This window comes from Olea europaea, unplaced genomic scaffold, assembly GCF_002742605.1.
Source record: "Olea europaea var. sylvestris unplaced genomic scaffold, O_europaea_v1 scaffold664, whole genome shotgun sequence".
Classification (NCBI taxonomy): domain Eukaryota; kingdom Viridiplantae; phylum Streptophyta; class Magnoliopsida; order Lamiales; family Oleaceae; genus Olea; species Olea europaea.
The window spans coordinates 238,996-251,925 of record NW_019265017.1 but is presented as its reverse complement, the minus strand read 5'-3'; the positions used below and the strand labels follow the sequence as shown (position 1 = coordinate 251,925).

At 32.7% G+C, this 12,930-nt stretch overlaps 1 protein-coding gene across 7 annotated transcripts; it reads left to right on the top strand.

Annotated features, from left to right (window-relative positions):
• Positions 1-1,802: 1,802 nt before the first annotated feature.
• LOC111390257 (calcineurin B-like protein 9) lies at positions 1,803-11,505 on the top strand. Of its 7 annotated transcripts, none has more exons than XM_023015269.1 (10): positions 1,804-2,109; positions 2,561-2,648; positions 2,783-2,903; positions 3,977-4,059; positions 4,941-5,000; positions 6,245-6,353; positions 6,518-6,570; positions 7,776-7,856; positions 10,915-11,027; positions 11,128-11,505. In XM_023015269.1, the coding sequence occupies exons 3-10, from the start codon at positions 2,825-2,827 to the stop codon at positions 11,189-11,191; spliced, it is 642 nt and encodes a 213-aa protein (XP_022871037.1). In that variant the 5' UTR covers positions 1,804-2,109; positions 2,561-2,648; positions 2,783-2,824; the 3' UTR covers positions 11,192-11,505. The 7 variants fall into 7 exon arrangements, with proteins under 7 accessions (XP_022871043.1, XP_022871037.1, XP_022871038.1 ...); XM_023015270.1 differs by having other exon boundaries at positions 2,744-2,903; XM_023015271.1 differs by having other exon boundaries at positions 2,529-2,648.
• The last annotated feature ends 1,425 nt before the right edge of the window (positions 11,506-12,930 follow it).

Here is a 12,930-nt window from a genome sequence, read left to right as displayed (position 1 = left end):
GGACATACACCTTTTATCAATTGAGAGAATGTATGTATACTGCATAGTCACCAATGTTGTGAAGGGGCTTGTAGCCTATTCGAATTATCACAAACAAACTATAAATAGCATGCCTTTCTACTAGATAATTAAACCATTTTCAAACGCAAATATTTCTATTTTGAATCTCATTCATCTCTCTCTAAATTCTAATGTTGGCTTTTCGAGTACAAAAATACAATATTGAGTTCATTGGAATTCTTACTGATTGTTATGCTACTTTTCTAAGTGGCGTAATTCATTTTATCGTGATGGACAATATAAATTTCATCTTAAGGACACATCTTGAGTCAAAGAGCTCAAATTAATTTTTGATCTCATTTTCAATCACATTGATCATCTGTTTCTGCTTAGTTATGTTGATCATCATGTTTATTCTGTTCAAATTTCGTCCCGATAATCTAATAAAGTTAGTATATTCAGATTGTTCAAAGGAGAAATCAATACTCCAAGAACAATATTTTTGTCTTAGTAAAAAAAAAATGAAAAATTTTCAATGTTGTGGCATTTGATCATAATTCCTCTTTTTCCCCCTTTTATTTATTTTTCTATTTAATAGGTCGAAGAACAAAATGGTCCATTAAGACAGGCTTAACACAAGATTAGTCCTACAAAATTCCAAGATATGTTGCATAGTTAGAAACGGAAAGCTTTAATTCTTGCACCAAATTAGTAAGACTGTACTTCTCAATTCCTCCTATTGGCTTTGAGTCTCTAAAGGCGACGTTGAAGAATTCATATGGATAGTTTGAAAATTCTTTGAACGACAGAGATGTTCCTATTCTCCCAAATTCATTTTTCTACAAGTTTATTTTCATAAAACTTTTGGAATGATTGTAGCTGCACTCCCAAACCTTTCAAAGGGTTGCACATTTTCTCCTAAGATTTAATCTATTGCACTCGTAGTCACAAATCTTTCAAGGTAGCTTTAGCACATCTAATGACAACTTGAGATTTCATTGCTTGAGCCTAGCACCCTCTTTCGTCGCTGATCTTCTCCATTTCATAATTGATTGGATTGATTTTAGATGAGGGGTGGTGGTGGTTTGAGGTTCGTGTGTGGTGGTATCGACAGGGTGCTATGATACCAGACAGTGGAGAGTGATCTTGATTTTGTTTTGGGGTTTCGTGGGGGTGATATTTACTTCAATCATGCTAGTGGTATATAATTTCTTGTACGTTAGGTATACCACTAGAATTATTTTATTTACTTTACTTTATTTTTTTAGTTTTTTAATTTAATTAATTTTATTGTTCTACGTGGTAAATAAAAAGTTATTATTTTACCCATTATAAAAATATTAAAAATGTGATTAAACTCAATTTTTTTTTCTTTGGGTTGATCAACTAATAAAAAATATTGATTATTTTCATCCATTTGAACTCTAGACGGACGCAGTTGAAATGTTTTGGACCACGAGTGCAATAAATAAAAGGTTAGAAAAAATCTACTATATTTTAAACCCATTTGGCTCCATCATTTGGAATTTTAATGATTGGAATAGTGTTTTTATTAAAGAATATGTAACTAGAAAAAAATAAAAAATTTTGAAATTACATGTAATATTATTTTTTTGAAAAATGTGTGGTTGATAAGAGAAAAGAGAAAAGAGAAAAATAAATTATAATTTTAATGGAACCAATGACGGATTTGAAAGATTTTATCCTTAAAAATTATTCTCATAAAACTTATACCAAACAAGTGTTGAACTTAAATTTATTACGCGTCGGGTCTACGAAATAAAATAAACCCAATTCCCCAGCAACTACAACAATAATTACTTCTGCTTTGAAAGTAGACGGATATATTCTATACCCACTATCCCTACAGCAACATTGCACTCTGTGAAATCGCAATTGTTTCCCCTTTCGACTTTTCCTACTTGTCGCCCTCTATGCCCTCCGTTTGCTTTCTGCTTTTCCGATTTTGCTCCTCTCTCTCTCTTCTGTAGATCGAATCTGAGTATATATAAATTCATTTATTGTACGCTTCATTCTTGAAGAACCCTGTAAACCTTTAATTCTCTATATAAAGCCGGATTTCAGTATTGTTTGCGTTTCTTTTTGTTGGTAAGTTATATTTCGATTATTTTTAATTTTTCGGATTTGTTGCTCCGAGAAAATTTTTGGTCGTGCGTTGTCTAGAATGAACGTTCATGATTTAAAAACTACTTTTTTTCAAAAAAAATTATTATTATATTTCTTTTTTAGTCTAAACGATTATTTGGGTTTTCAAAATTATAAATTGTGACGGCTTATAACAAGGGTTTCTCTTGGTCCCCGTAATTATTTTTCTCTTTTCTTTTGCTAATTATCTCCATTATATCTATCTCGGGATCATGGGTTGGATTCATAAAGTGAAAAATTAAAAGCTGTTTCGTGGTTTTCTGATTACAGATTATATAATTCTACATGTTAATATGATTTCATCGGGATCATATGTTTCTTGAGTTATCAAAAACTGACACTTCTCTTTGGTTTGCTTCTAGCGTGGAAAATACTCATTAAACCTTTTTCTCAGGATCAAGGGAGACGTTTTCCAAATTCTAATTTTCCACATCTATTTTTCACATTTCAACTAGTCATATCAAAAGCCCAATCGAAGTCAGGTAGGCAATTTGGGTGAAATAATACTTTCATTTGTAGTTGGTTTACTAATTGATTGAATGATTTGTTTTTTGGATTTGCCTGTGTCATTTGCAAGGTCATGGTAGTCATGATGATATATCGTGGTGAAATATAGGTTCTAGGCACTAGTTAGCTGGGGAGCATCTTGCTTCAATAAATGGGCTGTTTTCAGTCTACGGCAACACGACAGTCTCCTGGTCACGAAGATCCTGTTTTACTTGCTTCCCAAACAGCATGTAAGTTTGTTATTTAGCCCCTATCTGGTTTAGATGAAAATCAGATCTTTGGTAGAATTTGAAAAAGTTGATGGAAACTATAGTTGAAAGTTATGGGTCCATGAAATGTGTGATTAAAATTAATTGTTGACTTTGACTTAGATTTTAATCCAAATTTTTGGCTGTACCAAACATGGGCTTATTTTCGGTGAAAAATATTTGTTGGCTAATATCTGTAAATATCTGAATATTTTCAATACCAAACTGGGAAAGACTTGTTTGGTCAGAGTTTCGATGAAATGACTGCATTTATTTGTGAGATTGGCGTTGTCAATTAATTTGATGTGGAAATAAAGGTTACAAATATGAAAGTCTGGTGTTAAGGATTTAGAAAAGTCATTCAAGTGAAAAAGCTTGTTGATCAATGCATAATGCCTGAGCAGCTAAGGTGTCGAGCAGGTTCTCTTAAAATGCTAGCCACTTAACATTTACTCTTATAGAACATGCACATTTCATTTAGGATCTTTTGGTTTGTGGTGCTTCTTATCTTTGCTTGATCCAATTTTGGAGGGCGAATTAGTATGATATCAAAACATTGGGGGATTGGTTCATAAGTACAACCAGGTGACTCATGGACAGAATCACGAGAACATGTATTTTTCTCCTCAAAATTTTCACTGCGAGGTGAAGGATTAATTCCTTGCAATAAATTAAGTATTTGATCAGAATGTTCTCTTTTATTGTTTTTAAGTTTAATTCTTAGGTTATTGGAATTACTGCATAGTCCTTTTTGTAGTTTAGCATTTGTATTGTATTGTATTTTATTTATGATGAGTGGTGATTTGCCCGTTCATTGCTTTTAATTGAAATTTGTAAAGTTATTAATACATAATGCCTTAAAATCTCTTTGGGGTTTATATTAACATGCTGAACAATTATATTATTTACACTTGACAATAAATTATTTCACTTAGCTTTCGAGTCAACACTTATTCATTGTCATCTAAGGTTGTTGCTGTGATGTACTATCTCGATGCGTTCCTTGTGGTTTTTTAAGTCAAAACCTGAATACATGGGATTTTTTTCTTCTGCAGTCAGTGTTAGTGAAGTTGAAGCATTATTTGAGCTGTTTAAGAGCATTAGCAGTTCTGTAATTGACGATGGGTTAATAAATAAGGTAATTTGCTTTAAACATTTATCAAATCTTCCTGTGTACTTTAAATATATCATGATTACACACATCCTCTGTTTTTTAACATAAATTATCTCTTGCTTATGAATTTTGGTTCTCTGTGGTCATAGAAATACATAATTGATTGGTTTCTTAAGTATCTTCTTTTAAGACCTGCTTTAAAAATCTTAATTGCATAACTTTTCTGCAGGCTGCAGCCTATTGCTGGGATATGTTTTGGCTTGTGCAAACTTAGATATATTTATGTCTTTATCTTTTAGACTTCCGAAGAAATTTCTTGTTGAGAAACAGAATTATCTGAGATCATGATGTATGCATTACCAATAAAGCACTAGTATCAAACTCTAAAGTTAACATGAAGAGAAATATGTTTCAAGGAAAAGTTTTGACATTATAATCGAAATTGTACTATTCTATCACTTGTCTATTTGCTTTATGTCCTGTTTAATTGTTGGAGTCAATTGAAAATGTGAATTGGAGTGGATGATTGGAACTCTGATGAATGTTACACAAACACATTGATCCTTGCACTGAAATTGGAATGTTATAGCTTCCATTAACGAATTTCTCCTACCATTATAGCACAATTATTGCCTGTCTTGAGAATGATTAGGCCCTTGTTTGATTTCTTTACATTCACTTCTTCTCAACACTCGTTTTTTACTACAACTTCTCCAAATAAACTAATTTTGCATGTGGATCCACAACTTTTCTCTATTTTTTAACTACACATTTTTTAATTTTTTTTTAAATATCACTTCTCACAATATCAAAACCGAACAGAGGCTAGATAAATCACCTACACCGAGCTATTATTAGATAATTTTAGAATTTGATTTTGATGCGTTTGGAATCACGCTACGCAGGAAGAATTCCAATTGGCTCTGTTCAAGAACAGGAAGAAAGAGAATCTTTTTGCAAATCGGGTACGAGTTTGTTATTTCCTGGTCGAGGTGTCAGCAAATCATACATGATGTTCTGAAATATTGAGATTACGATTTTTTAATTCTGTTTTGAATACTAGTTTGATTGTTTTGATTATGAACCCAAACCATTGATGCACAGTTTAAGCTGGATGGGATGTTGAAGTCTTGAAGAGTGCTTAAGAATCATAATTAGGAAAGTCCTCAGCTATTTTTTTTTCATATACTTGACTGACTATAAAGTTATGCAATGAGGGGATATTTGAAATGTGAAATGGGCTGCTACAATGGATGCCATGTGCACAATTAAAATAATTATTGTCAATGGTTGTTGCGTTGTAGGAATATCCTAGATTAGTTTAACTTTCCTAAATTTAACATAACCATCGCCCTTTCCCCTGGGAAAGGGATTGAATCTTCAAAGAATGCCATTTCTCCTAAACCAAAAAAGGCCAAAGACTCGCACTCTGAGTTAGATTACTCTTCCTCTCATTGCTCTTTCGCTAATTACCTTTACAAAATAATCTCCGTGTACTTTTTGTACATTCGAAGTTAGATATCATGAACCCTTGTGTCATTTTGTATTTCGTATCGACAGACATAATTGGAAGTGAACAAAACACAACACAGCCATTCAATTTCTGTTTTCATAAATTGATAAGTTTAATTTGTTCTATTTTTAGGTCATATGGGAGAAGGTCTCCTATTCTATGACAGTTGCTTAGCTTTACTTTTGACCCAGAATTTTGCAATTGCTAAAATATGATCCTACCTTCTCTTTTGTCGTGTCTATAACGGTAATATGCTCAGTGGGATGATTAATGAGAATTACTGATATATTTTCTTAAACTTCAGAAACATTAGGCTATATTGATCTAGTTTAAGCATTTGCTTAATGTTATTCTGTAATTGCTGGATGTTACAACCTTCTTACTATTTGATTTGTTTTCATACCTGTACAAATCAGCCCTTTGCTGAATTTGGCTTAACTTCGTTAGATTAAAGAACTGGCCTTTAATAGTTCTGTGTTAGAAATTTTTTACATGCATGGAATCGAGGATAAGCACACTTCTATTCATTCACAAATGGATGGATGCGGATGTTGAGCAAGGAACATAGCTGTACTGCTTGTTGTAGCAATGTTAAGACATGTTCATGTTAAAGTCTATGGAGAAAATTGTTTTCTTATTTTCCTTATTCTTTTTCCTGTTTCAAGCTATATATTTTAAATTCTTTTCTGCTTGTAGATTTTTGATCTCTTTGATGTGAAGCGAAAAGGAGTCATTGATTTTGGTGACTTTGTTAGATCACTGAATGTTTTCCACCCAAATGCACCACAAGAAGATAAAATCAACTGTGAGTTATAGAGATATGTTTGGATATTGTTTCTGACACTTGTATTTTGGTTTATTCTTCCCAAATTAAGGTGCTGAAAGTAATATTTTCTTCTTCTTCTTCTTCTTCTCTCTCTCTCTCTCTCTCTCTCTCTCTCTCTCTCTCTCTCTCTGGTGATACTGCAGTTTCATTTAAGTTATATGATATGGATGGCACAGGATACATTGAACGGCAAGAGGTAGTTAATTCTTACCTTTTGCAGGTTTCTTCTCAGATGAAGTGAAATATATTTTTAAGGATATTTCCTATGCCTATATCTAGGATAATATGTGACTATGTTCCAAATTTGAAATGTGGAGGGGATGGTCCACTAGAATGTGGCTCCAATTCTTTTCTTGGCTTGAACCTTAGGTTGACTATCTTTGTGTATTTTTTTAATTGTTGGAATTGTTCATTTATAATTTGGGTTGTGTCAAGATTATACTTATATAAAATGGACGAATTTACCATTACTTATATGTATAAAACTCAACTTGCAACCCAGTCACAGAATTTGATTTAGAAAAGATTTGATTAGTTTTAATTAAATAGGTGTCAATGTACGCAATTGAATTGACAGCCAACAATCCAAATCAACGCTAGAAGAGAAGAAAGAGAGAAAAGAGAGCACAGGAGAGAGGAAGGACGGAGAGGAAAATTGAGAAAGCAAAGGTGTCCTTGTATTTAATAATCAAAGTCAAATTCAAATCAAAGTACTTACCCTTTTCATATACCGTTTTACACAGCATAATTAAGGTAGGTAACCAAACAAGGTGATAAATCAAAAATAACAAAATTGGAATTAGAGAACCCTAATTAATTTAAGTTCTTTTGCGCCTCGAATATACTTTAAGCAACAACTTGATTACGAGCACCTTATCGATGATATGGTTAGGGGAAAACATAGTAGTTAGAGCCCAAGTGGGTGGGCAAGTAGCCTGAACTGCAGAGATGGATATGGATATATTGGAGGCTCGAATGTGCCTCAATAAGGCTACAAATCTGTTATATTAAAAACTGAACTAATATTGAAGCGCATTGGCAAATCAAGTAGATGTGCATTAGTTCCAAGTCTTTTAATAATGGGGAAGGAGCCAAGTGAGCAAGCATAAAGTTTACATGTTTTGGAAAAAAACATTCCGGAGCAAGTCGAACCGTGACTTAAACAGTAACATTAAATTTTATATGCCTACAGCGTGAATCATATGCAAGTTTGTAGTTTATATTACTTAAAGAGCAATTTTATGTCTCCTCTCATCATGCAATTCACGAATTTGGCAGATCCCCCCCCCCCACCACCCGCAGATTAATTAAAGAAAATTTGTTGAAGCATGCATTTTTAATACTACCATTTGCTTTTCCATTTAAACCAATTTGCAGGTTCATCATATGTGATTTTCGCAGGTTAAGCAAATGTTGATTGCACTTTTATGCGAGTCAGAAATGAAGTTGGCCGATGAAACGATTGAGATCATTCTTGACAAAGTAAGTGCTAATGCCAACGGATGCTTATCTTTACACAACTTCTCTTGAATGCTTCATCTCCTCTTTGTGACATACATGGCTTAATTTCTTGGATTAGCTTTGCATTTGCGCTGACGAGTTGAGCCAAATGTTTAACAAATTTTTTCCGCTTCGACTCAACAAACACAATTCTCAAGCTTGTTTTGATATTGATCAAACTCGAGACAGTGAGGCTTGAGGAATGGCTGGAGAATGGATGTCCTTATGTTGAACTTGAGCCTGCATCAAGACTTCTAATACTAGAACCTCAGTTTTGCCAAACTACAAATTATTATTGAAACTGATTAGTTTCAAATCGAGTATATTATTTTACACAAAGATCGCAAAATTATGGCAAATATCAATCTCAAAATCCATTAAATTTATTAGAAATCAAAACTGTATTCTTAGATGTATGTAAGGTATGTGTGGGAGTACATCATACCTTATACACGCGCAGAAGATAGAGAGAGATGCATATATGCTTAAGAAATGGAAGAGGAGAGAGAATCCGTGTTGCACGGATACTTCAACTAGGTTGGCGTGTTCGTGTTCGACATTGTTGGACACGTCTAATATCGACATTTTTCGAACACTCTACTATAGTCATTTTTTTATTAGAAATATCTTATTTTTATAACTCAAAGTTATTGTCAAATAAAAAATAGATACTCTTATTTACAAGATTTTAACAAGAAAAATTAATAGCAAGTATAAAGTTATATTTATCCTATATAAATGTAGAATTTTAAAGAATTGAATTAACGTGTCAGCGACTTATCCCATCAATATTTTTTGTTAAAAAAAAAATTGTGCGTCGACATGTTCTACAACATAGGAGATAATAAGAGCCAGAATAAGAAAATGCCACCTGTCTTTGAGTCTTGGGCTGAGAAAGTGTCTCTGGCCGTGCAAGATCACCACTTTTTTTCTTTCTTTGTCTAGCAGATTCCGGAAATATCAACTTGGGGGGGGGGGGGGGGGGGGTGTTCTATTAATTCTACAATTTGATAAATCTAATATAGCAGAAATTTTAGCTCTGTATTCAGGCACTAAAGGTCAAAGGTTAAAAACCTTGTTTAATTTAATTATTCGAATTATAAAATGTAATATGCTAATCAATAATCATTCAGGTAGGATTATGGGGCTACGTGCCCAAGATGTTAGGAGATGCCTGATCTCAAGGAAAGCCTATCTGATGTTAACTTGAGAAATGCGCATCCCTTACTCTGCATTAAGGATACTTCTCTTCAGTGACTTTTATTGGGGATTTTGAAGGGTAGTATTGAATGAAAAAAGAAAAGAAAAAATAAAATAAAAGGTCTATATAGTTGATGTCTAAACTTTCTGGCATTTCAAGTGGTGATTTTGATGCCCAATTATGTTTGGCTAGTTATTCAAGTATTGCAAAACAAGATCTGAAGCCTTGGCCTTTTTTGTCTTTTTTAACCATTCTGTTCTTCCCTGTGCTATACATAATATTGGAAATCAGTTTTGTAGGATGTTACTCTTCTGTAGACTGGCATAGTTGTTAAGTAGTATTCTTGTGGGGTTGATACGACCTGTCGTCACATATGAAATGTCAGACGTTATAAATTTAGCTACACTTTTCCCCGGATCTGTTGCAGGAAAGGGATAATGTGCAACTTCGAGTTGTCAATTATATCCTTTATTGAATTCCAATCATGTATATTTCATTTTATGTATTTTAAATTTATTTTTCTATTTTTACCACATACTTGAATGTTTTATTCTGAGTTCCTTTGGTGGACTCTTGCAAAATATTCACGATGCAACACGAAAAGAGTTAAAAGTCGTCTATTCAAGGCGAAATACTAGGATTAAGTAGAATTAAAAATTGATATTATCTTTTAATTTAGTTTATTTTTTATGTTATCTTTTATTTCAATTTATCAAGATAGGAAGTCTGATGTTATCTTTTATCTAGATAGAAAGGAAATTTGTTTAGTTTCGAAGTCCTTCACTATATAAAGGGACTTAGGGAATCATTTTAGAACAACTTGAATTTTATGAAATAAAACATTCCTCTTTGTCCTCAATTCTTCCCTTTGATCTCTTTATTCTCTTTATCTTATTGTTCTTTATCAAGTTTGTGCATATCCGGCATCAATTTAGATGGGATTTAAAAAATAAAAGAGAATGAAAATAGTAAAAAGAAAGAAAAAATTGAATGGTTCATTTATTCGACATCTGAACTTTGTGGGTTTGAGAAGGTGGATTTTGATGCTTGATTATTTTTGGCACATTATTGAGTATTGCAACGCAAGGGCTAAGTCACGCCCTTTTTCTCTTCTTCCTTGGACCTTTTTGCATATTCTTGTTTATGCAGAACAGTGGAGATCAGTTTTCGAGGACTCGATGCCTTTTCATTACAGGGCATTAGTTTTTTATGTAGTTATTTTTTGAGATCTTGGACCTTTTTGCATATTCTTGTTTATGCAGAACAGTGGAGATCAGTTTTCGAGGACTCGATGCCTTTTCATTACAGGGCATTAGTTTTTTATGTAGTTATTTTTTGAGATTAATGTATATGCACTATGAGTATCTGGATTTTACTTCCTATATTCATGGCATGTACTTGTTTGTAGCACTCTGGTCTGTTGGATTCCTCGTCCGTTAAATTCATCTGGGGAATGAGAAGGTAAAAGAGAACATGAAAAGAAAAAAGAAAGAAGGGTGATTTATTTGATATCTGAACTATTGTGGCTTTTCAGGAGTTGGATTTTGATGCCATTTATGTTTGGCATGTTAATTGGGTAGTGCAAAAACAATGGTTCAAGCCTTGCCTTATATCTGTTCTTTCATTGAACCATTTTCTTTCTTTCCTGAGGCATGCAAATCCTTGGAAACTGGTTCTTAAGAATCTAATCTTCTCTATTACTGGGGAATAGTTGTTAAGTAGTTATATTGATCGTGGCGTTTTCAATAGCTAACAAACTGGAATACTGTAATCTGGGTTCTGTTGCTCGACTCTTGAAATTTAGATTTTCATGTGTTTTTCTGTCACGTCATTGAACAGACATTTTTGGATGCGGATATTGACCAGGATGGCAAAATAGATAAATCTGAATGGCACAATTTTGTGTCCCGAAATCCTTCACTGCTGAAGATAATGACACTTCCATATTTGAGGTAATGTAATATTTGTTGGTCATGTTCAATATATGCATCACTTGGAATTTTACTGTTTAATTTTTTTATTTTTTTCCTTATATATTGTGGTTAAATGCAGGGATATAACTACAACATTTCCCAGTTTTGTATTTAATTCTGAGGTTGATGAAATTGCTACATAAATTAAGAGACATATTAGTTTAGTTGTTTATGTGATTTTTACTAGTAGCAAACGTTAAAATAGCAAGTCTGTGAATGGTCGTTTGCAAACCACTTTTGTGACTGGGATTTGCTATTTCTGTTGTCCATTCTTAGTGCCTATTCCTAACACCACAATTTGGTTTGGTGGTATATTACAGCATGTGTTGAATATCTAGGATGTTTATTGGGATTAATTCATCGTATTAAGGGTCTGTTTAGTAGGACTTTTGTATAGTCAAAAACTGTTTTTAAGACTAAAAAGTTGCTTTTGAACTTTTTGGATAATTTTATGAAAGCCCTTTGTCTAGTTAAGAAGGTTTTTAGAGACAGAAGCAAAAGCAGAAATCCTATCAAACGAAGTTAACGTGTGGGACATCGTATTTCTGTGATTAAGTTATATAATTGGCTACTGCAATGGGAATACAAAACAGCAAATTGCCAGTTTTTTAATGGCAAATTTCTCTACGAAGAAAAGAATGACCATTGAGAATACCATTGCCATTGGATAGATGAATTAGATTATTCTTGACAACTTATAACAATTGTGTCCTCATGTCACTTCTGTGTTGATCGTTATTTGCAAAAGTTTGAATCCAACAAGACGATTTAACATCAATGTTTTGAAATCCAATTGAAAAACAAACCAAAAAAGATAAAGCAACCTGAATTGAGGTTGAACAGATGGAAGAAATTTAAAAGCAAAATAAAATTCAAAGGTGAATTAATTAATTATTGACTTGTTTTAAAAGATTTTATTCTATATTTGTTAGGTATTTCCTTCTATTTCTAGAAATATCTTAATTTTGGGTAATAAGGCCAAGTGACAATAAGTTCCATTTAGTAGATCACTCAACCTTGGAACTCTCTTTAGTCTAACAATGGGTCCTTGTATCTTGAATGATTTTTCTTCAGTGAAATTGTTAGGTACAGACACATTGTGATACATGATTCTTTTTTTCCCTCCCGTTTGGACTTGTAATTTAAGTTTCCCGGTAAGATTCTTTTGGTTGTATGCAAGTTAGCATCGAACCGATCATGTTTCTTTATTAGTTGAGAAATGAGATTGGAGGTGTAAAGTGCATCGAGTTGGAGAATGGTCTTTGGGCATTTATGGGGCGGCATCCTTGATGTGTTTCCACTGTGGGCAATATGGTACACGTGAATTTTATGTTATGTTTTGATTAAAATTTGTTTCTATATTAAGGTCATGTTTGGTGGGGATTAAAATCAGATTTTTAATAAATTTTGATAAAAGTTAATGAAATGTATGATTAAAAAGTAATGAGTTCTATAAAAAAATATGATTAATATTAATTGTTGATTTTAATATAGACTAAAATTTTAATTTTAATTTTCATCAAATAGGGGCTAAACATCATTGTGCATCAATGTGTTACAAGAAAGCGACTTAGCATAAACAATGTAAACATCCGTCAACAACTTGGATGTTTTGGGAGTATTTATAAACAGTTTAAATTGTAAAATAAATTGAAATGAGTCATGAAAAAGTAAATAGTATTTTTAAATATAGACAAAAATTTGACATTTTAAGGTTTATGAATATTAGTCAAAGATGGACTCGGAATACAATAACGGAACTAGAGATTCGTTATACATTAGTCATGTGTATATATCTTTTGAGTGATGCTTGGGGTACATAACGGACACCATTATGTTGCCCATTATGTTGAAATAAAATAATCCATAACTTTTTGTTAAC

What these genes read in the sequence shown, in the direction of transcription:
- LOC111390257 (XM_023015274.1), top strand. Translation starts at nt 2,825, where the DNA reads ATGGGCTGTTTTCAGTCTACGGCAACACGACAGTCTCCTGGTCACGAA. An exon ending in ACGATGGGTTAATAAATAAG is followed by an intron (nt 4,060 to 4,940) that starts GTAATTTGCTTT and finishes CACGCTACGCAG; the next exon opens with GAAGAATTCCAATTGGCTCT. An exon ending in GATACATTGAACGGCAAGAG is followed by an intron (nt 6,571 to 7,775) that starts GTAGTTAATTCT and finishes TGATTTTCGCAG; the next exon opens with GTTAAGCAAATGTTGATTGC.